Source organism: Pholcus phalangioides, unplaced genomic scaffold (genome assembly GCF_987345545.1).
Source record: "Pholcus phalangioides strain wild (caught in Gottingen) unplaced genomic scaffold, Ppha-v1.0 ptg000039l_1, whole genome shotgun sequence".
Lineage (NCBI taxonomy): Eukaryota > Metazoa > Arthropoda > Arachnida > Araneae > Pholcidae > Pholcus > Pholcus phalangioides.
The window spans coordinates 23110377-23136235 of NW_028301625.1; the positions used below are offsets into that span (position 1 = coordinate 23110377).

Sequence of the window (25859 nt, forward strand, 5' to 3'; positions counted from 1 at the left end):
TATACTAATGTTCGTTCCCGTTCTCGGGCAGCACTCGAAATGAACGCCTCAAACTCTCCGCGAGTACAAGCTGTCCAACAGAATGGGCTGACTTCCAGTTGGCTGAAATACAAAGGACTATTCATGTGCCATATTCCAAAAAGAGTGATTGAGAACCGCACGAAGCTATTGCATCGTTGTTGCTCATTCACCGAAGAAAGCCTCTCAACTCATGCGAAACACGAGCGCTTAATCGCATTCCACTTCTCTTCCATAACAGCTTTCTATGTCACAATTTCAGAATCAGTGTGAGAATTACCGTCCCTCACGCATAGATATTTGCAAGGAGTGAGCAGGTTCAATAAGTATTTGACCATGTAGCTCAAGCTCATGAATAGGCACTGTTTCTAGGCGAGTATCTTATAAGTTTTGTTCTGTTAGAAAGGCTCGGTGTTGTCGAAGATGAGTGCTGTGAAAGGCTAACCTTTATTGCAAACTACGTACGAACGATTTACTTTTCAATAAGCACTATACGTATTAACTTTATTGGAAAATATGGAATTTCTTAGAAATTAACTAGTTACTTCGGAAAAGATTCTCAATGCACGGATTGCATTAATTTTAATTTTCAGAAGTTCTATGGTAAACAAAACAAAGCGAGATACAATTTCTCATACATTATTTGGAAAATTGAGAATTTAACAGAATGTTTCAAGGTTGAGAAATAAATTGATTAATTAATTGTCCCTGTCAAGTAAAATGATTAAAAAAAATATGGTACATAATTCAACACATCAATTGAACCTTAAATGCGTTTTTTTCGAGCCGATAATTTCTTTTATAGTTAATGACACGCATAGAAAGCCGGAAAAATAATTAAAAAAAAAATCTGCTTCGAATCGCACTGCTTATAAAGAGGATCTATAGAGCCACAAAAATAGCATATAAAATAAATGTATTGAAGTAATATTGTTTACTTTCCAAATACAGCCGAAATGGTTAATTCGAAGCCCAAAGTCACGGGGAAAAAGTTTGAATTATCCAAAATTGGCATTATCCAATTAGTCTATTTTGGATCTGTAAAATTACTACAAATTACGATTTAATCATGAACATTCACATAGGATAATAATTATCAATTATTAAAATTTTATCATCGGTAACGAAACTATCCCAAATTTAATAATTTAATATAATTAATAATTATTTTTTAATTATTTATTTATTTATTTATTTTATTATTTATTTTATTTAATTATTTATTTATTAATTATTTATTATTTAATAATTTACAATTTAATTTAATTAATAATGAATTATTTTAAGAAAAAGGAAAAAAATTGAATTTTATGAGAGTGAAATATAGAACCTATATATGCAGTGGGTCTTCATCAGGGGGAAACCCCATACATGGTTCGAAAAGTGTAGGCGTTTCTAAAGGGTGGCTATGCCTGAATGCATTAAAAATGCCAACCCTTGTTCCCCGACGCCTGCCTTCTCAAAAACATGTTGGACGAAAAAAGACAATGAAAAAATGTTAAGAATACAATATTAGAAAAAATATATACAGAGCTTCAGATTATAAGCTCAAAGAAGCATGAGAAAAAATATACAAAGTTACAGGAATAAAATAATTACAGTGAATATTTTATTTGATATTTTGTGAATATTTTTTCTCATGCTTCTTTGAGCTTATAATCTGAAGCTCTGTATATATTTTTTCTAATATTGTATTTTTAACATTTTTTCATTGTCTTTTTTCGTCCAACATGTTTTTGAGAAGGCAGGCGTCGGGGAACAAGGGTTGGCATTTTTAATGCATTCAGGCATAGCCACCCTTCAGAAACGTCTACACTTTTCGAACCATGTATGGGGTTCCCCCTGATGAAGACCCATTGCATATATAGGTTCTATTTCACTCTCATAAAATTCATTTTTTTTCCTTTTTCTCAAAATAATTCTCCTCCGATTAACTGATCTTAGCTGCTACATCATTCCACTGTTCTGGAATCAGCATCACTGCAGAATTTCTTGACCATGTTCAAAGCCTGATTTACGGAAACAGTTCGTGATCATTCATTTCTCAAATTTTGCTTATCATTCTTATGCTATCGAGGAAAAATATACTTTCATTAAACGTGTTACAACGTTGAACTTTTTTCACACTCTTAATGACGATAAAAAGATTCAGATTTTAAATGTTACGCATTGATCCGTAGGTTGAAAAGCATAATAAGTATTAAGTAGTGCACATTCTCGATGCACTCCGGCTGAACAATGTTAAAATGGGCATTATATTATCAAAAAAAGAGTAAAGAAAAACAGAATTTTTAAACTTTTATTAATCTTCATAAATATGTTGTGTTTAACAACTTGATTGAGAAAAGCAAAGTCTGGCTTCTTGTAGGATTTTTCCAAATTCAATTTGTTCATACAAAAAAAAAATAATATTTTTTCCTCTCCAACTACGAAGTATCTAAAAAATTCGAAAAAGTTCGATTTAAAGAAGAAATTTTAACATTAAATTAGATAGAAAACTTAAAGGGAGTTTGTAAAAGTTCGAATTAACCAAGTTCTACTGTCTATATACTACCTTCTTTGTGATTCAAACTATAGTAAGAAAAACAAATTCGGGTTGCAAACCACTAGATCAAAAAATAAATGAAAACAAAACATTTTAACAAATTAATGAAATCAGTCACACGTGCTCTGCAACAAAGAGTTGTCGTTAATTGGAAGTTTACCAGCAAATTGAAAATATAGAATGGAAAGAATATGACCTCACCTTGTGTGCAAAGGCCATTATGAATTTTTATTTTTAAACTCACCGTGGTAATGAACGTTTAAAGGACCCTTTGCACATATGCTACAATAGCTATGCATTAACGGATTAACTCCAGCATTTCCTGCATCATTTAGAAAATCTTACACTTGAAATACTCACGAAATAATGCAAATATTATAGGATACCGTATAATATTTATGAGGACTATTCTTTATATATGTCGATAGCTAACGCTAATTAATGTTTCTCTCTTTCAGTTAACTGAGAAATGGTTTAAGAAATTAGTGTTGCTTCAGTAGAAGTACTTTTAGTGACAGGGCATGTGTACGTCGACGTATATTAATATGATCCTTGTTTGTTTTGGAGGTTTCAAAAGAAATAACAGCTTGTTTCGTACCTTTTTTTTTGTTCTACCCGAAGTGAATTACGAGTTCGCTTCGTTAAGTTCCGGCCAATTTGTTCCGGTTTCTGAACGAACTGTGAATGATTAATGAAGACTCATCTGTCACTTCTATCAAGCACAGCGGACTTGAGTTTCTCCTTTTAAAGTTATTCTTCAGATTTTGAACGTTTTGGTCGTTAAGGTCTCGCAAAGCTGATGTTGGTTAGGGAGAGAGAAGAAAGGCAGGCCACCGAAACACTCTGATATTATTACTCGTTTAGCTCACTTTATTTACTTGTCCCAGAGTTGGCCGTAAGTGGTGACATATTCTCGGAGATAAGCGGATTATATTAACTCTAGCGTTCTGTGGTCCACTTAGCTTTGCACTACGAAGACAGGTTATGACGGCTTTAAATTTTAATGCCTGCAGAAAATCGTGAATCTGCTACATGACTCCGTCTGGCAATTCTCCACAATGCTCTGAGTAATTTTAATGATACCTCCTAGCATTTTCAGATTTCCAGCTGGAAGCAGATATGATTTTATTAAACGAATGTTGGAAGCAGATTCAACGCTTAGATGAATTCGAACAATTTGTTGCTGGGGTAGATAATTTCTGTCGAGATAATAGATTCTACTAAGAAAATGAAAAGTATGAAAATTAGCCACTTTATGAAACTGAAAAAAAAAATTATTCATTAATTCGTACCGTTTCAATAATGGGTATCAAGGGAACAGAAGTGGAAAAAAAAGAAGTATGATATCTCTTATTCATGAATTTAATATATAGTAGAACTTGGCTAATTTGAATTTTGGATAATTCGAACTTTTACGAACGAACTCTTTAGTTTTCTATATAATTTATGTTAAAATTTCTTGTTTAACTCGACTTTTTTTAATGTTTTGGGTAATTCGAAGTTGAGGGAAAAAAAACATGATTTTTGTATGAGCAAATTTAGTTTGGAAAAACTCTACAAGAAGTCAGACTGCTTTTCTCGACCAAGTTGTTAAACAACAAATCTTTAAAGACAAATAAAACTTTGAATATTCTGTTTTTCTCTACTCTTGTTTTTTTGATAACTGAATGCCCATTTTAACATTCTTCAGCTGTAGTGCATCAAAAATGTATACCACTTGATATGAATTATGTTTTTCAAACTATAGATCAAGGTGTACCATTCAAAATCAGAAACTTTTTGTCATCATTAAGAGTATGGAAAATATCAGAAAATAAAAATTGTATAATATAATAATTAAAATATATTTCTTTGATAGCATAAGAATGATAAGCAAAATTTGGGAAACAGTTTTGTAACTCAAGGAAACTGATATTGGGTTAAAAACGCCCAATATCCGTGGATATTGAGAAAAAGCTGCTTATCTCAAAAGTGTTGATCATGAACCGTTTCCGTAAATGAGGTTTTCAGCATGCTGTGATGCTGATTCTAGCACAGTGGAACAATGTAGCAGCTAAGATCAATTATATATATTATAATTAAATAAATTATTGAAATTTGGGAAACAGTTTTGTAACTGATGAGTAAATTTTAATAACTGATAAATATATCCTATGTGAATATTGATGATTAAATAGCAATTTGTAGTCATTTTATAGGTCCAGATTAATTGGATAATTCGAATTTCGGATAATTCTAACTTTTACCCAGTCACGTTGGATTTCGAATTAATCAAATTCGACTGTGTTACTTGATGGAGTTAAGAAAATTCAAAATAAGACGCGCGAAATAACGAACAGTTAGCTACTAACAATAGAATGTGGATCAACAGAATGGCCACTTAAGCAAACAGGATTTACCGGGAGATGTCATATTGATGAAAAAGCAGTGGCATCATTGCTTTTAATTTGTTGATGTGGAGTCCATCATCGGATCTTTGAAGTATTCCACAGAGAACTCGCATAATGTAAAACGCATTTAACTGCTCAATGCAAAGCAAGTTCCAACATTCCTTGGGAGTATATTGTCCACCACCAGGGAATACTATCCCTATTGATGGCGTAATCTTCCTTTATCGGCACCGCTGGTCCCCCCCGATGGTTGATGAAGATGGATGGATCTAAAGATTACTTGGTTTTGGAAGAGAGGATCTCAAATATTACCTTCTTATTCTACAATCAAGTTAAGAAGAGGAGAGACGGGGCAAAGCAAAAACTCTGATGGTATATTTTTTGCCCTTAAAAGTGATGGGAGAAAGAAACAGGACGAAAAGAAAGCATTCCATTATCAATAGGAAAGTGGTTGAATATTTCATTTTACTCTTAGCTGGAAACATTTATTCGATTTGGACTGGGAAATGGGGCCAACTTTGTAAACGAATGAGAGAAAAAATATATAAATAAAATTCGCAAAAGAAATTCATCCTTGAAAATAAGCATTGCAAATGCATTGCTATATCCAAAGCAATGTTTTATGGTAAAAAAACAAAAACAAAATAATATAAATACCCTTGTAGATATTTTCAAGTTTGAAGGAAAATCAATTTAAATGAGAAAACGTATGGGAATACGCAGTGCGAGCACCACCGCAGAATCCTGAATACATTTCGATACGAAAAATGTGCCCTCGGTTATATGCAAATTATCTCCCGAAATTAGACTTGCTGCTAACAAAATCATTCTTCATCTATTATGAATTTCGCTCTCATCACTTAGATTCAGCATATAAAATGAAAATATGTTGAAAAAATTTGTATTCGTGGAATGTAATAGAAGAATTGACAGAACATATGAAATGTGTTTTTGATAATAATTTTCAGATAAATAATAAAATGGTAAATAGTTAATTTTTGTCAGAAGCTGAAGGTCAACCATGTTGTTCTCCTTTAAACGAAGAATAGAACAAACGTATGACTAATAGGATTATATTAATTAGCATGTGAAAAATGCAAGCGCAAAAACACTCTTTTTCTTTCAAATACCATCATGAATACACTAGCCCACCGAACTACGTTATAGGCCGAATAGGTGATGAAAAAAAGCAGTATTATGTAACCTCTGTTAGTCCATGGCAACCTTTGGACCATATCTGCTTCTCGGGATCACGTCTTATACAGCTCCCCGCTCTTCCGGGGTGGGGGGGCGGGTATATTTCTATTTATTAAACCGATTTGTTGAGTAAATTTATCGTGAAAATTTCTTTACAACTGAGGTCAATCTCTGGGCTCAATTCAAGAAAGTCCGATTATCTTCCCTTATTTGGGGGTTATATGCTGGGTTGTCTCAAAATCCTGAGGGCCACGTACATAGCTGCAAATAACAGCTTACATACATGTTTACATACTTACTCTCAAAAAAAATCCGTACCAGATCTTGTAGACCCCTTCCCCATGGGCATAAGTGAGGATTCCTTGAGATGTCCCTGGCTTTATGGGCAGTTCTGCTTTATTTTAAAAGAGTAACACTTTTTGATAGTAACTATAATTTAATTATCGTGGGGTAGCATGATCCCACCATATTTCACTTAAATGCTGTAGTTATTCGCATCTATATATTTCCCCTTCACAGGTCTCTATGGCTCCATTAACCACTTTTCATGGTTCCCCTTCCACTTAATTTTTAACCGTGGCTTTTGTTAAAATATACCAAGACCATGGGAGAGGAACACATGGTCCAACCACTCATGCCAAGGTTAAAATGAGAAAAAGTTTTCGAAACAGCGATTGGGCCAACAGGTTTCTAGTTCAGCCCCGTACAAGGTGATTCAACCCTTTTTACGCGGCATAATACAAATCCCTAAAAAACCTGCATAATGACATCTCTTTTTCAATTAAGTAGGTTTTCTTCCGCTTTTCAGCAGGTGATAAGTAAAGAGTATGGGAAAAAGTGTTTTTCTTTGCGAAATTAAACTTTACAAAATATCTAGGCTTGTCATTGCCAAAATAAGAGGCCCTTAATAAGGCGAGATATCTCGTCATTGCCAATGAGATGTTTGAATGAGCTTCGAGAAGCAAAATATTTGTAATGAATTAGATGCCCAATGGTGTACTCGTGCGAAAATATTATATCAACACTGAAACTGTGGAAAACTTTGAAAAATCGTTGTTTTCATTGGTTTATAAATACAAATACAAAGCCACACCAGGCAAAATGCCCAACGAGGTGACTGAGGAAAACAACGCCCATCACAAATATGGATGCCAGATGTCTTGAATTAAAGATAGTAAACTTTATTACTTTGCACTTTGTTATTTTAACGTAGGCTATCTTAAAGAGTATCGATAAAATTTACTTTATAATTTACATAAATTCATGTTGATAATTGCACTATGTAACACGATTTTTGTCCTTGGTTTGCAGACCACATTTCCCAATGCCTTAAGATTAAAAAAGACTGAATACAAGAACTTTATGCTTCCAGATTTGTTTTTGTGGTGAGGAGATCGATATTTGTAAAATGCTCATTTAACATTAGCTCATTGGGTTACTCGAATATTGAAAATGATAAAAAAAACTTTTCACCCTGATAATAATTTTAAAAACTGCAAATAACTTGTGGAATATAAGTCCCGTATCTGGATGTTTCACAGAAAATAAAGTTAGATTTAAAATAGAGTTTTTTAAATTCAAATAATGATAGGACTTTATTCATCTTCATTCCCGTAACTCACATACACTTCATCATCACGTTTTAGTTCCCAAAAGTAATTGCCATGATATTTTAAATGTGCTCTCCCTTATACAGATGATTTAAGTCGAGGATTTTTTGGTGAAGGTGCCCTTTTGGGTAAGCTTCCATGCTGTCTTTGAATTTTTAAAGAGTTTTGGAAAATGTGGAATACAGTGATTTCGGTAAGAATGTGGAATACAAAGAACTCAAAAAAGTCAAAGACCAATAAAAATGCTTGGGATATCTCTGTTGTCATGCTTAACGGCTTCCTAGTTAATCGCTGAACCTAAACCTATCTTAAGCTTGTGGAAAAACATAAAACATCTATTAAAAATGGAATTTGCAATGTTTCTCCAAATGGCACATCGCAACCTACACGGACATCTGAAAAAATTCAGAGAAAACATGGGTGCTTACTCAAAGGAGCCCGTTCACCAAAGGATTCTCGATTTGGAGCATCTATATAAAAGAAAACACATCGCGAAGATATCATGGCAATTATTTTGAAGCTAAAAGGTGAAGATGTGAAGTGTATATGGTAGTAAGGATTGAAAAAAAATTTCATTATTTTTTAAATTTAAAATTTTATTTAAACTCAAATTCTGTTTTCTGTTCAACCCCCAGAGATATACGTGACTTTTCTGAAAAATTCATTACAGTTTTTAAAATTATCACTAGTACGAAAAGTTCTTTTTTTTTGTGACTTTCGATATTCCAGTGATCCAATGAGCCAATGGTAAATGCCCAATTCACAAATATCGATCTCCTCAAGACAAAAACAAAGTTTGAGGACGAATAATTAACATTTTCATGATTATTCAGGCCAAGCAAGCACAAAAATAACAACTTTAACACAAGGACAAAGAAAGTTTTTTTTTGTTACTACATAGTGCTTTTACAATCATGCTTTTTTCAGGGTAAATAACTATTATAGAGAGAAATTATCAGCGAGTAAGACAAACAAAATATGGGACATGATATTTTTTACTATATTCAAATCATTTGTGATCGAGAGAGAATAAAAAATAATTGGATGAACCCCATAATTTTTGTGTATAACTTAAAGGTCACGGTCTCTAAACCCCTTGTTATTTATGAGGAAAACCCTCAAAACTTAACTGTCAAGTTCTCTGTTAGGGCTCCTCCTTTAGCCAACAAAACGAATTCGTATAACTTAGTCTATCGCGTTGGGGATTTACAGCTTTTGTGAAATCGAATCACACTTTATGAGATTACGTTCCTTGACGTTACCATAATAAATGACTATTAATCACGTTTAGCTCAGAAATATCAGCTTGGCAAAACTCTCAAGTTACCACCAACTCCAGGACTATTCTTTTGTTATGTGAGCCGAGACGACGTTTTTGACTGAGATGAATATGGGTTATTTAGTTTTCCTTCAACTCTGTGTGTCTGTATACGCGTCATTAATAAAAAGCATCGTGTTTGTTGATCATTAACATTTAAACACGTCTTTGAATTCGTTGTAGGAAGGAAAATGAACAGAAACGTGCAAAAAAAAAAAATTGAATTCAGTAGCGAGGAAAATAAGAATACCCAAGTACATTCGGTGATTAGCAATCTCTCCTCATTTTGAATAAAAGATTTATTCCACTGTATATTATTTATATGCATATAGTGAATATATTTTAGTTTGGGGTTCTAAAGCATTTATCATTTAGTAGTGAATTAAGAAACATGCGGTAGATTTCGCCGATGTTAATAAAAAAAAATACAGTTTATTTTGATGGAATCATCAGAGAAACAGGGAATCTCAGACACAGATGAATTCAATACGTTATATGTTACAATACTCAATATATGTTCACTGAAGTGTCAGAACAACTGGTACACATCCACCTAATATCGTGTAGGCTCCCTTTCGAGCTCTCAGAACCATGGTTCCCACAAGGGATGAGGTTGACAGGACTCTAGCCCTGTGGTCCGGGACGATTCTCATCATTTTTTGCTTTTCACGCTATAAATTAACTATAAAAGGGCCCTTTAAAATCCTGACAGGGGCTCCTGCAAAAGATCCCAGCCTAGGGGCCCTGCTTAGAGCTACTGCAACACGACGTGGTATGTTCCACTAATGTGGGAAGGTATCCTGAAAGCAATTCACATCATGATTCTCTCGGGTTAGTCCACAATTCCATAGCGGTGCGAGGTGATTTTGTGCAGCACGTTGCAAGGTATTAATAATGTTCATGTCTGGGGATTTAGGTGGCCTACAAAGGATGTTGAAGTCAGAAGAGTGTTCCTGGAGCCACTCGGTAGTAACTCCTGACTTGTGTGGTGTCGCATTGTCCTGTTGAAATTGCCCAAGCCCGTCGGAATGAACACAGGATATGAATGAGTGTAAGTGATCGGAAAGGACGTTTGCGAACTGATCACCATTCAGAATAGTCTGTAGACTTATCAGGAGTCCCATATCATGCCAACTACACACGTCCCATACCATGACAGAGCCCCTACCAGCTTGAACAATCTCCTATGCTGACATGCAGTGTACATGGCTTCATGGGGTTTTCTCCATACCCGTACACGTCCATCAGCCCGATACAACTGAAAACGCGACTTGTGCAGGCAACGTGCTTCCAGTCGTCAACAGTCCAATGGTGGTGCTGGCGAGCCCAGGCGAGTAGCATAGTTTTGTGTACCTTGCAGTCATCAAAAGTACCTAAGTGGGTCCTCGGCTTCAAAAGCCCATATCAAGGAGGGATCGTTGTACCGTTCTCACGCTGACATTTGTCGATGACATTGAAATCTGTAGTGATTTGAGGCAGTGTGGCACATTTATCTCGTGAAACGATTCTTGTCAGCCGTCGGTTTTTCCCGTTTCTTCAGGGTCTTTTTGCCTTACCGTTTCTTTTGCCCTCTCCTTTGTTGGAGATCTGATGTTATTTTTTTCCGGATTCTTTATACTCACGGTACGCTCTTGCGATATTTGTACGTAAAAATCCAAATTTCATCTCTACCTCGGAAATTCTGTGACCCATCTCACGAGAACCAGCTACTAAGCCACGTTCAAAGTCACTTAAATCGGGATAACCTACCATTTTAGCAGCAGAAATCGGTCAAACAGCTTCCCTACCTAACTTTTGTCCACATCGAGTTATGTTAATTAGTTGCATTTCTCCTTTTTTTGCAAACGCTCGTCCGTACCAGTTTTTTTCTGGCTCTTCCGTGTATAATCTTCTCTTTTAAAACTACAACATCACTTAAAGTATGCATCGATCGAAGGACGTCCAGCAGATGCGTTTCAAAGAAACTACAAACTAAGCCATAGAGCAGGGGTCTTCAACCTTTCAGACACATCGCGGGTCAAATTTCAACTTCCCGCGAAGCCCACGGGCCACCAACTCATACACTATGTCCCAAAAGTTTAGACTCTTGTTATTTCGGTATAACTTTTGTAGCACGTGGGGTAATGAATGAATTTTTTTTTCGCAGAAAAGGAAAACCATTTTTTGAGTGATATAAAGAGCATTTTTCATAAAATAATGAAAATTGTACTTATAATCGTCAATGTGTTAAAATTACGTGTCCCAAAAGTTTATGGAAACTATTGAATATATGCAAATTTGAAACGTGTCATTGTGACGCAAGGCTCGGAACCTATAAATGCAGTAAGACGGAACAAGGTGAGAGTAAATTTTTTGTTTACAAGACGGCAGAAGCGACGTACCTTTCCATGGACGAGATTAACAAAAGTTTGAGATTAAAGTTGGAAAGTAAGCCTATATTTTTCAGAAGCTATAAGTATTTTTAAATCGTTGCTAAAGCATAATTTATCACGCTCTAGCCAGTAAGACGTCTTACCATCCAAAATCACGTTCTGGAAGACCTCGATATACGACTTCGCACGATCATAGGTTGATAAAAAGACAATGGTGTCCACCCAGGTGATGTTTCTTTGTGGAATTGCTCGGTCCTCTGGTTTGAATATATCGCCAGTTAAAAGGCTTTAAGAAGAATTGAAAAAAATGATTTTATGGGTCATATGAAAATTTTCCGTCAACTAGCCCCCTCAAAGCCGAATTCAAACACACAACACACCACATTTCGGGAGGTTAGAGTGGGTTCGAAACCGCGTAGCTTATGGAGGGAGTGCATGATCGCTCATTTTGGTTCGAACAACCCACGGTTCTCTTATGAGTTGAATGGTGTCACTATCCCGGATGCAACTAGGGTCACCGATTTGGGAATTCTCATTGACGAGCGACTTAGGTTTTCTGAACATTGTTCAGCGGTGGTCAAAAAATCGAATAGAATGCTTGGTCTCATTTTCAAAAAGGTCTCTTCGCGTTCTCCTAAAGTCATTCTTCCGCTTTTTCGAGGCTTAGTTCGTCCTGGGCTGGAGTATGCTGTAAGGTTTTGGAGACCATACCTACAGAGGGACATAGACTTGGTTGAAGGGGTGCAGAGAAGAGCTACGCGTGTCGTTATTGGCACACGGGGCTTGAGTTATGAAGAGAGACTTCATTTTTTGAATATGTTCACATTGGATGAACGCAGGTGTCGAGGAGATATGATCGAAGTGTTTAAAATTTTCAATGGGACGGATAGGATGGACCATGAACTTTTAGTACACCGCCAACCGACTGCTTTTACAAGGGGACACCAGTATCGATTGGTGAGGGACAATGCAAGGTTATGGTGTCGCAGGGAATTTTTCTCTAATAGGGTTGTTAATAAATGGAATAGCTTACCCCCGGAGGTAGTAAACTGTAACACAATTGACACGTTTAAAAAGAAATACGATAAACATGTTGGGGTAAATCGAGAAGCAATCCATTCTTAGAATAAGACAGCCATAAGTATTCTTTATGGGCATTGTATAATATTTTATCATGTGTATATATTGTTTATAATTTGTGTTAATTGCATTTTTATTTAATTGGGTTGCTGTATTTTTAAAATATATGGCATCCATATTTTTATGGGCATCTTTTTATCAGCCACCTCGTTGGGCATTTTGCCTGTTGTGGCGTTGTATTTGTATTTGTATAAATGGATCAGTGTTATTTTCAGTGACGATAAGAAATGTAACTTAGAGATGGTCCCGATGCACATACATACAAGGTATCAAATTTAAGCGTTTTCGGGTTTTTTGGCCGTCGTGAAATACAGTTTGCCCTCCATTGTATTTCATGTCGGCCAAGAAACCCGAAAACTCTTGAATTTAATTCTAATTTACACGATGGCCACGAAAGCCTGTTTTGTTTCATACAAGGTATCGTCTGCCCATACTTCAGCAGACATCAGGGTGGAGGCTCTGTGATGGTATGGGCGGCCTGCCCATTCAATGGACACGCATCTTTAGCAATTCTAGATAGGAGACACGACACACACAAAAATGCATAGAAGCATCGGAAAATCATTTCATTCTTTTTGGTTAAATTTTAAGGGGGGGGGGCAGAGCTAATGTTTTCATCATGGTAATGCTCCCATGAATATGTCAAATGTTGCGAAAACCTATTTCATAATGGAAAGCGTGATTCTACTGGACTGGCCACCGGTGACTCCTGATCGTAGCCAGATAGAAATGGTATGAAGCATAAAATGACTCAAAGTCTATTCCAATGTGCGACAGTTCTGTTCAGTGAGTGCCTTGAAACATGCCATAGGAACTGAATGGTATAATTTTGACCCTTAACTCTTACAAAGTTTAGTTCTTTGAATGGAAGATCACTTGTTTGATGTTCAAAATAATGGAAAAATTATCAGTTCTTAATTAACACACCACGTGTTTGTCAGAAATTATAACGTATTTGATTGTTCCATAAATTTTTGGTACAGCCTTCATTTGTATTTGTTTTTTTCGGTATAAAAATGTTTTTTTCTTTCAAATGAGTTTTTGAATGCCAATCGTATGTAGTGTAGGGCGCGGTAGCCGAGGTCGATAAGATACTCGCCTAAAGTATCAAAGGATGTTTAGAGGTGCCGCGAGTTCGATACCCGGTTCGTCTTTGTCAGAAAACTTTCCTGACACAGGGGTACAACAAAAATGGCGGCATGACCTCAGGAAAAATTGCTACCGCAGAGAGAGTCCCGCATCGAGGGGTTAGCGCCCCAACATCTCGATGAGTATAAAAAACAAGCCTGCCATTCGGAATCGGCAATAAATTATTGTAAGTCTAATTAGCCCTCTTGTACAGAAAATGATCATGGTGCGACAAAAAAATGATCAAATGTGTGGTGTATGTAATACAATTTTTTTTTACACATTCATGCCACTATTTTCATTCGACCGAAATTTTTTTTTTTTCGAGATTACATAAACTTTTGGGACATAGTGTATATAGATTTATAATTATGAGAATATATCCAGATTTGAAGGGCTTCTCATCTAATTCACAGTGACACTTTGATAGATGGCCAAAGATGCCCCGTGTTAAACAGAATGAAAAATAATTCAAGAATTTTATTTGATTAGCTCTGAAATACTTTTTTTTTTCACCAATTCCACCAGAAGTTTTTGTGATTAATTACTTTTTTTAATCTGAATTCACTTCAAATGATTCTGCAATTATTTATTTCGGTAATTCTGTAATTATTGCTTCTCAATATTTTTTGAAAGATTATTTCCTTCTCAATATTTTGAAAGATTATTTCCTTCTCAATATTTTTTGAAAGATTATTTCCTTCTCAATATTTTGAAAGATTATTTCGTTCTCAATATTTTTTGAAAGATTATTTCCTTCTCAATATTTTGAAAGATTATTTCCTTCTCAATATTTTGAAAGATTATTTCCTTCTCTATATTTTTTGAAAGATTATTTCCTTCTCAATATTTTTTGAAAGATTATTTCCTTCTCAATATTTTGAAAGATTATTTCCTTCTCAATATTTTTTGAAAGATTATTTCCTTCTCAATATTTTGAAAGATTATTTCCTTCTCAATATTTTTTGAAAGATTATTTCCTTCTCAATATTTTGAAAGATTATTTCCTTCTCAATATTTTTTGAAAGATTATTTCCTTCTCAATATTTTGAAAGATTATTTCCTTCTCAATATTTTTTGAAAGATTATTTCCTTCTCAATATTTTTTGAAAGATTATTTCCTTCTCAATATTTTGAAAGATTATTTCTTTCTCAATATGTTTTGAAAGATTATTTCCTTCTCAATATTTTTTGAAAGATTATTTCCTTCTCAATATTTTTTGATAGATTATTTCCTTCTCAATATTTTTTGAAAGATTATTTCCTTCTCAATATTTTTTGAAAGATTATTTCCTTCTCAATATTTTTGAAAGATTATTTCCTTCTCAATATTTTGAAAGATTATTTCCTTCTCAATATTTTTTGAAAGATTATTTCCTTCTCAATATTTTTTGAAAGATTATTTCCTTCTCAATATTTTGAAAGATTATTTCTTTCTCAATATGTTTTGAAAGATTATTTCCTTCTCAATATTTTTTGAAAGATTATTTCCTTCTCAATATTTTTTGATAGATTATTTCCTTCTCAATATTTTTTGAAAGATTATTTCCTTCTCAATATTTTTGAAAGATTATTTCCTTCTCAATAATTTTTGAAAGATTATTTCCTTCTCAATATTTTGAAAGATTATTTCTTTCTCAATATTTTTTGAAAGATTATTTCCTTCTCAATATTTTTTGATAGATTATTTCCTTCTCAATATTTTGAAAGATTATTTCCTTCTCAATATTTTTTGAAAGATTTTTTCCTTCTCAATATATCTTGTGGCATTATTTCTTTCAATAAATCTTTTGGCATTATTTCTTTCAATAAATCTTTGCATTATTTCTTTCAATAACTTTTGAAAATTATTTCTTTCAATAACTTTTGAAAATTATTTCTTTCAATAACTCTTAAAATTATTATTTTATCAATAACTCTTAAAATTATTATTTTATCAATAACTCTTAAAATTATTATTTTATCAATAACTCTTAAAATTATTATTTTATCAATAACTCTTAAAATTATTATTTTATCAATAACTCTTAAAATTATTTCTCTTTCAATAAATCTTAAAATTATTTCTTTCAATAAATCTTAAAATTATTTCTTTCAATAAATCTTAAAATTATTTCTTTCAATAAATCTTAAAATTATTTCTTTCAATAAATCTTGAAAATATTTCTTTAAATAATGCCGAGAATAACTATTAGTGGTCTGTGGGCTCAATAAAATTTTTCATTATTTGTTTTTAATTTTTTATTATTAGTTTTTAATTTTTTATTATTTGTTTTTAATTTTTTATTATTTGTTTTTAATTTTTTATTATTTGTTTTTAATTTTTTATTATTTGTTTTTAATTTTTTTAATTTCATCACATTTTAATGTTTTTAGTTATTGTCTCGACGTTCCACTATAAAAAGCTCCGAGGGCCACATGGGGGTCATGCACTGAAGATCCCCAACTTGAAGCATATTCTAATCTTAAATTGATTAAAACAAGACGCTAAGAAAACGTTTAAGTCAAACTGCACGAAAATATTAATATAGACGTCATTAATTTATCATAGATAAAAGAAAAATGTTGAATGAATTACTTTTAAATGAGATACATTGCAAAATATTTATTTCATGTAAAAACTAGCATACGTTTGACTAAAAACATGGAATACATTCGTTCTACGTTAAAAATCTGTGCGATTATAAGCTCAAAAACTGATGTCACGTCTAACAGGAGCCATGCATAGTTGTATGCGACCTCAGACACTTATCTTTGATTGAATAGAGACAAACATTTATTTACGAATTATACGCGGTTTCACGTGTTTGTGTGTGGAATGTACAAAAACGTTCGTCTCCAATGCGAATATGTAACTAATTTAATAATTTTGTTTTTTTCTAGGAGCAGCTTCAGGAATTTCATTGGAACCACGATTCGCGGAACCCATCCCAAATATCACCGTAGCTGTTGGGAGAACTGTTACACTTCCATGCGTTGTTGAAAATCTTCAAGATTATCAGGTAGACAACAAATTTTCTCGTATAATTATTTCGATGTGAATTATATTGAGTGAGAAGATCATATTTTCCGGTTTTTCTTCTCATAGGACTGTTTCTATTGAGAAATTACATCAATATTTATATCGCTCTCAGATATTTATGGAATGCCTATAAAACTCTCGGTATACGGGGTGTCCTGTAAGTCCAGATTCGGCCTTTATCCCATCAACCGTTCGTCGTAGAGGTATGGTTCCAATCGGAGAAAATGCTCAAAATGTGCTCAGAAATCCCTCTGCACCAGTTTCGATAGAGAAAATACAGTGTATCATAAAATAAAAAAAATCTAAATTTTTATACTGGTTCTCCCATCCTCTAACTTCCAATCAGAAAGTTGTTGCCCTGCCTATTCTGAGGCCAAAAAAAAAAAAAAAAAAAAAAAAATTCACATTTCTAAATGCTATTTCTAAAACTCGATATTCGAAAATCGGAGAAAAGTTGGGAAAAGAATAGCATAAATGAGGGAAAGAAGCATTTTTCGTTAGTTTATGCTGTTATTTTCCAACTTTTCTCAGATTTTTTAAATCAAATATGACTGCGAATATTGCACGTAAAAACATGAATTTTTTTTGGCTCAGAAAAGACAGGGCGACAACTTTTCGATTGGAAGTAAAGAACGGGGGGGGGGGGAAATTGTATAAAAAATTTAGATTCTTTATGTTATGATTCGCTGTATTTTCGCTCCGAAAACTGGTACAGAGTGATTTCTGAATACATACCATACCTCTGCGACGAATAGTTGATGAGAAAAAGGGTAAATTAGGACTTACAGAACACCCTGTATAACTCTCGGTATACTAAAAGGATAAATAATAAATTTATTATTATTTCCGCACTTAAAAGATTTTTGAACATCATAATTGTTCAATATAATGCGCGTTCCGATACGTCATAACAGTAGAACATTGCTAGATTGAGGAATAGTTTATATTAGTTTTGTAGGACTATAAAAAGTGAAAAATACAAAAGCGAGACAAAACTCAATCAATCACAGTAAACTAAATAGGGCTTGTAGTTCAGATATTTCAAGAATCTGGGATTTCACTTCGAAAGTTTCGTCAACCCGTTCATCTCTACGTACTCCGCTGTCGATTCGTGTTGAGCAGTTCTTAGCTAAAATTTAGTCACCTATCATTCGCCCGATATGTCTTGCAAGCCAAGTTCATAATTCATTTCTCGTTCTCGGGCCATTTGCATGCTCAGGTTATACATTAGCTTATCGTTAACCGGAAGCTCGGTAAAGTTTCATAATAAACGGTGCTAGTCATTACAGTTTCGCTCGGTCATGCTAAATGAATTTTCTGACATGAGGGTAGACACACGCCAATTTCCATTCTGGTAACAGCAAAGGGTTTCGAAGCAAAGCACACTCCTTCGCCGAGAGGTAATTCATTCCTTTTCAAATAGGAATTAGTTCAGAACTCGAAGTATATATTACCTTCGTGAAATACTGGTTAAATTACTATACAACCACCACCACATATTTAAAAGGGTTCCTTTGGCTGATGCAGCGAAATTCTGTGGATTGTAATTTCGTTCTGTTTTAGTTGGTGCAACCGTTTCTGTTTAAACTATGAAATAGAACGGATGGGCACGGGTTAACAAATATTGGAGTTCAATCGGTTTTGTGAACGGAGCAAGCACTTATGTTCAATCATTTCATAAGTGTAAATATTTGTCGGATACAAAATGAGACTTTGCTCATGGTTGCGTTGTTTTCACATTTATAAATAAGACCGATTCCATAAATCAGGATTCGTAAGTTAGTCATAGAACAAGAGAGAAAGGTTGTGTTCTCTGATTCTAGCGTACTTTATCTGGAGCAGACGCAATGATGTTGACTTGAAAAGTTTCTTGTGCCGTTTTTTCTAGAAATATGATTGCATTTTTCGAGAAGTGGTTGGTCGTGCTTTGTCCTTATGAACCTCAACACGTTGTAGGTCATCAGTGTAAAATTTTAGGATATTTACTTGAAAAATATATAAATTAGAACGTTATTTTCATAATGATAACGTAATAATATAATAGATTCTCAACTATCCAGCCTAATTTGAAAATAATTATAATTCTCCATCATAAAATGATGAATAATTTACTTTGCTAAGGCATTGCAAGTGTAATCAATTTGTGTAATCATTTATCAATGAAATAAATTAAATTAATTTTTGTAAGAATTAAATCTACGTTTCACGTTAGTATTTTATTCATTTTAAATCTTTCCATAGACCCCTATAGTCAATAGATCCCTTGTGAAATTCCATGACATCTTTTTTAACGAAGCAGGCTTTCCATAATTTTCAGCAGGTGCAGAATAGGTGGTGTAGGGGAAAGTGGTCCTTTCAAAAATCACCTGTACAAAATAAATTGGCTTGTCAGTGCTAAAATAAAAGGTTTTTAAGGAGGCGAGACACTCGTGAATACCACTGAGAGGGTTAAAAGTGTATGTAGTCATATCATACTTCATAGGGTCATTATAGATTTTATCTTAAAATATGTACAATGTTTTCATTCTTCGACTTCCTTTTCTGTAATAAATTTTTAAAATGTAGAGTGTATAGTACATAACAAACACGTATTAAGTACTTACCTATACTTAGAGGTTAGAAAATACGAATGAGAGCGGGTTTTGGTACAAAAAGGGTGTTTTTGATGGTATGGTTGAAGGTATGAAGTGAGCACGTTTCCAGAACTCCGGCCTATCCGACTTTTCTGTTATCTGACCCAACCTTCTGTCCGGATAGCCGGATAGTCCAAAGTCTACTGTAATGCGTAGTCATTTTTTTGGATTTTTTTTCAACTTCCCTCATCTTGAACTTTCCATTATAAGAGACGCTAGAGGTGACCATAATTCCTTTTACTGAACATTTCTTTGCATCCTTTAAAATAAACGTTCAAGTCTTTTGGACTTTTATGGATTTATAATAGTAAAAATCTATCTTTTTGTAAATTACAATCATTCAAACAAATCCCTCTTAATCAATTATGATATAATTTCTTCATTAATTTCCTGTAAAATGATTTTCGGATAACTGCCGGAGCAACAAGTCGAAGTAGTTGACGATGAGCTGTATATTTTATTTTCGTTCTAAACAAAAATTCAAATCTTCACTAATTGTTTTACTAAGAAGTTGATGCAGATGTATTCAAGGCTTTTGAGATTGTTTTGTGATGTTTTGGATATTTTATTGCAAAATTACAGACTGCGCTTCAGAAATGTTAGCAAAATTATGTGCTAGGATGTTTCTTTTAGTTTTTTCCCGTTAACATTAAAGCATGACGATTTTACTTCCTTGCAAACTCATGATATCATCTATTTTATGCTTCAAAACTTGAAAAAAATGCGTCGTGACAGATGCATGACAATAAATTAGTTATTTATTGAACATGAATATTTCTCTTCGGAAAGAGAGCAAACAAACCACAGTTTTTTTAGTACGCCAGTTCACAGCAAAAGCTAAATTTTCAGTACCAAACTATTTTTATTTATCATATAACAGAATTTTTTACATTTACAGATTTTTCTCCGGCTAGCATCTAATTTAAGAAAAAAAATTAAAGTGGTTCGCAATATGTGTTTGCGAATCCCTCTGTTTAATGGTAAATATGAGTTTTCAGTGTTGTTCACAAATTTTGATGCCTTTTCATTCTAACGAATTCATGACAAACTGTATATTTTGAATATAACACCGTACAGTCTTAACCAAACCAAAACAATCGTATAGTCTTAAATATAAACTGGATGTGATGTCATCTCTATTTTCCTATATGTGTTACGGTAAATGTGATAAATAATAACAGGTTATTATGCATACTTACTAATCGTCTTGCTAAGTTTGTTAAATTTATCATTTTTACCGGAGAATATGTACAATACGCAAGTGTCGTTGGCAAATTTGATAAATAATTGCAATTTATCGCCTTTATCTGTGATTATGCATCATACCCTAGTGCAATTGGTGAATTTGATAAATATGAAAAACAATTCCAAATGAGTCTATTAAGTGTGATGGATATAGTAGTATAGTCGGACCCCGATATAATGATAACAAATTTTACGATCGTACACCGATATAATGATACAATACATGTATGAATTATCATGAATTATTATATAGTACGATTTATCATGTTTACCAACTACGAGACGCTTCGGTACTATGCATAATCACCGTTAAAAGTGATTAATTTAGGGAAATTCGTCAAATTTACCATAGTGCTTAGTGGTTATGTATAATAACTGGATTTATCATATTTACCGTAACATATGCACGGGGAATTTCTCGATTACCACTATTTCCAGCTTGCACTAAACAAATACGAATACAAAGGCCACAACAGGCAAATCGCTCAACGATGTGGCTGAAATAAAGATGCCCATAAAAAATATGGATGTCAAGTTATATAATGAAGTACATCAACACAATATAAGAGCATATATCATGAAAAAAAACTAATAATACATATATAATACTCTGCCCATAAAGATGATTGTAGTTATCTTAACTAAGTCTGACAACTCAAGTATGACAGCACATGAGAATTTCACTATTTCGAAGAACAAAAGTCGTCCTATAAATCCACAAATGAAAATTTCATTCGCCGATAATAAAATCTTAAATAATGATCAAAGAACCGTTTTATTTATTTTTTTCAAAGACTTGAAAAACAACATTCGTAAAAAGAAGTTTTTTCCTTATTCAAAGAAATCGTCCAAGAGTTAATTAAAGCCAGAAGGATTAAGTTTATTTCAGAGACCTAAATCCAACCCTTAATTTAATCTTATATTGTTTTGTCAGTTTGCCCATCGAATAAATTTGCACTTTAAAATTCCCATTGGACTTTATATTCTCAATTTCAAGCCTCATTCAATGAAGGACAATAACGATAATAAAAAAAAGGACGCAGGGAAGAACCAAAAGTAAAATGTGGAATGGTATAAACTTATGGAACAAGCACTTTGTGTGATGGGAGAAATTTGTCGATTTCTTCGGTAGGACTTACTGACAGGCTCAGATCTGGGCAAAGAGCGAAATTTCTAATAGTTGAAAGAAATACGATGCGATGCTTAGTCAAACGTAAAAATTAGGAAGTATTTATGTGAAGCATTTTGTTGACTGAGGCGTAAGTTTTAGGCCTTATCTCTTCTCGAGCTGCAGTAACATGACAATGGAGGTGATGCAGTTCATGACATGGATTAATAATCACTGTAGCGTGTAATTGCAAATTTCCTACCGCAAACGGGAAAAAATAACTCTTTGCTTATTATCGAGTTACTGATATGAACTTGCTCATTCATTTCGATAGAGGAAAAGTTCAGAATACAAAAGAAAAAAAAAATGAATAAATGCAGGAAAGAAAGCGGTCCATCAGACCAGAAATTATTCAGCTAGCTGCTTTGCCTGATTGAAGACGTGAAGCTGAATGCGCGCTTTCACTTTTATTGCTTAAACACGAGGAATCGATGCACAGGCAAGTTTTCCCAGAAACTAAAGAAATGTTATGAAATTTTATGTATATATCAGGTCAGAAAGTTCATTAACATCTGTGGAATCGCATTCAGTCACGCGTACAACAAATTTAAGCAAATACTCTGCTTATTTTTTTACATTATTATTATTATTATACTTGTCATTTTGCCATTAATAGTGACAGTAAATTACGAAAGCTGTAATTATTATTTCTCAGAACGGCTTAGTTACTTTTACACACAATTGAATCAGTTGTTTACCTATCAGTGGTTTTAGTTTGTTTTGTCTTGGCAGTTCGACTCCAGAAAATTAATAACACGTTTTATCTCAACGTTAACACAAGGTAGGTGAGGCATGTTCATTAAATGATCACCGCAAATTAAGTTTTGAATTAACATTTATTTATTTCGTTTTTAATATCGATAATGAATGCATCAACTTGAAGGTAAGTTATTTTAAATTACTAAATATTATCAAGTTCGTGATACCTCATGGTCACTGGAATAGCAGACATTACAACATTCAGATAAGCATCTCATAATAAACTTATTTTAAATATCATATTTATGTGCATTCATGAAATTTCACATACTTAATACTGTGTATATCATTTTTTTTGCTTTCCAAGAGCGAAATTATTGAAAAATATTAATATATAGTATATACATATATATATATTTCATTTAAATCTAATTCATGAATCTTCTCATAATATTTCATTTATACTAAATGATTAACTACGTATGGATTGTAGAGCACCAATTAAATTTTCATTATATAAATATATGTATATAAAAATTTGAATCGCTTGAGAAAATTGACATTGATCGTGTCTCTGTTCCAAATTTTTCGAAATTTGGTGACACATATTTTTCTTTCTTAATTTTTAGGTGGCTTGGGTTCACGTCGATCGACATGCTCTTTTGACCCTTCATGATCGTGTTATCACACGTAATCACCACTATACCATTAGCCACAATGGCTACCGCACTTGGTGGTTACAGATAAGCAATGTCGAAGAAGCCGATCGTGGGACTTACATGTGCCAGATCAATACGTCACCAATGAGGAGTCAAAATGGGCATCTTGAAGTTGTAGGTGAGTACTATACTTTTCACACCTGATGAATTAAATTCTAAAGGTAAGAGATTCTATGAGCATGGTAAAACACTACTGTCTTAAATAAGGTACGTATGAAGTAACGTCGACTTCATTAGTTTCGTTAAACATAGTTGATGGATCTTCGTCGTACAGATTATGTAAATTTATTTTAAATTTTTATGTTTATTAACAAATAGTGGATTATATTTATAAAAAGACAAGAGAAAATGTGAGTATTATACTTTTGATGTACGTATCACGCGTATATCTGCACAATAATTTGTTTCACATTCGGTACATTTGGATCGTTCAAGATTCAAGGAGAAAGTTGCGTTAATTTTTCTTTCATTAACAGTACCACCAAAGATTGATGAAAACTTCACCAGTTCTGATGTGGATGTTAGAGAAGGTGCTGATGTCAGTCTTCAATGCAGAGCTTCTGGTTCACCCCCTCCAAAAATTCGATGGAGAAGAGAAGATCAGAAAGATACTCCACAAGGATTCAGTCTCGGTAAATCTGTCATACATGCTTCGCTTTTGATTTGTATCAAACTACCTACCTTAACTTATAAGTCAGTTTTTACCTTAATTTACAGTGCAATTTTTTTTGCAAGAAACTACTGTATCTAAAATGTTTCAAAATTTGAAAGCACAACATTTTTTTCAAGTTGCCGAAATTTCACTAAAAAGCTGAATGTAAATATACGCATAAATTTTCCAAATACCGTTATAGTCAGCACATACCAATTTCGGTATTTTAAAAAGAGAAAATCCTGTCAACCTATAATCCACAAATGTAAATTTCATTCACCGTAAACAGAATCTTATGGGATGTGGAAGCAGCCGTTAAGGCCAACAAATTTTTTTATCTACTTCAAAAATGTTTTGTATTAATCGTAGGATCACCAGTTATTTGAAACGTAATATTGATAACAAAAGTTGAACTCAAGTCTTTACCATTAAAAATTGCTTTTGCATAGTTTAATTAACATACATGACCTGTATCAGTGACATTGATTAGACCTAGCAATCGTGAGACGTGAATGAAGGTCAACTTGAATATAATCAACGTAATCATTCTCCGAGACTAATATAATTTAATCATAGACGAAAGAGGATATGAATGTTCGGAGGAAAAGCTCATCATACTCTTATTACTTTCCCGCACGAACATTCACGATATTCTTGTCCAAATGTATTATTATGATTGATTGTGGGAGATATATTAAAATCAATCTATGTCTGGAGCTCGATAAAACTGCAAACATAATATTAAAACTGTGGAATATCTTTTTCGATAATTGATATTTCATATTCAGGTAAAACACTCTATTATTCGCAACAACTCTCTTCGTTTTAGTTAAGTTACGTAGATAGGAAATTAGATATAACCAAATTCATAGTTAAAGGTTGGTGATCCATTAAGATTAGAGAGATTATCTTTCAGTGAAATGGCTTTTGATTCAATAATAACAGGGGCATCCTAGCTAGCTATCGCTAAATTTTTCGATCCGGTGAATGCCTCAGACAACTTTTAATTTCATACGGAGATAGTGGAAAGAGCTTCAGCAGCTGAATATTGATTTCGGCCCTTGTGGGAAATGCTCAGTTCGCTCAGTCATGCAGAATGCCCCACTCCCACCTTGATTAGCCGAGTCCCCATCCTCGGGATAAGAGCAGCGGCAGCAAAGACAGACAAAATGAAGTCAGATAAGATCGATTAATATCCACGGAAAAATTTAGTCTTCTAAAATGTTTCGCAATCTACAAAACTTAATATCGTATTATCCGATTGCATATTAATTTAGTTGAAACATAAACTGATAAGTATTCAAATTCCATATGGTCGTGCAAACGAAAATATGAGCTGACGTTATCTCATGCATATTAAACGGGGACAAAGATTTTCTGAACAGAAACAAGTATTGTAAACGGGGCTGGTGCAGGTTTTTGCAAAATAAAAATGAGAGAAGTTATGCAAACATTACTTTATGAAATTAAGAAAAACGAATGAGAATTTATCACAAGCTGGTTTCAGCCAATTTCATTGCCTTGTGTACTGAGAGTCTTCAGAATAAACTTTCTTTCTTTCAAACCGAACACAACTCAGGTCTATCACTATCTATGGGCGATTTACTACCTAACTGAGTTGTGCCGGATGTTTAACTGTGTATGTACCTAAAAATCTGAGTGCGTATGTAGTGTTGTGTTTGATTTTTCAGTACGGCCATCTATATTTTAGAAGTGAAGTGAGTGATGTGTTATGATTGAATTACATTTGTACTGTTTGTAGGTCTGTTGCTCTCTGTGGCGAGACTTTTTAAAGGGGAGATCGGCTCGCATTCGTGCCTTGAAGTTGGGAACCACAGAAAACCAACTTCAACAGACGATGACGGTGGGGTTCGAACTCGGGACCACGCGATGCTAGAGCAGTTGTTCTCAACCTAGGGCATATGCCCCCCCCCCTTGTGATCCTGAGATATTCTAAGGGTAAAAATCAGATAAAAAGGGAGCCACGACAAATGTGAAGGGGG

At 33.7% G+C, this 25859-nt stretch overlaps 1 protein-coding gene across 1 annotated transcript in view; it reads left to right on the forward strand.

Annotated features, from left to right (window-relative positions):
- Nucleotides 1–25859, forward strand: part of LOC149065722 (lachesin-like) — an 87255-nt gene that overhangs the window by 44513 nt on the left and 16883 nt on the right. The window contains exons 2-4 of the mRNA XM_089253767.1: nt 16602–16720; nt 23115–23322; nt 23681–23836. Coding sequence (XP_089109893.1) covers nt 16602–16720; nt 23115–23322; nt 23681–23836 — 483 coding nt within the window. The remainder of the gene's footprint in view (nt 1–16601; nt 16721–23114; nt 23323–23680; nt 23837–25859) is intronic.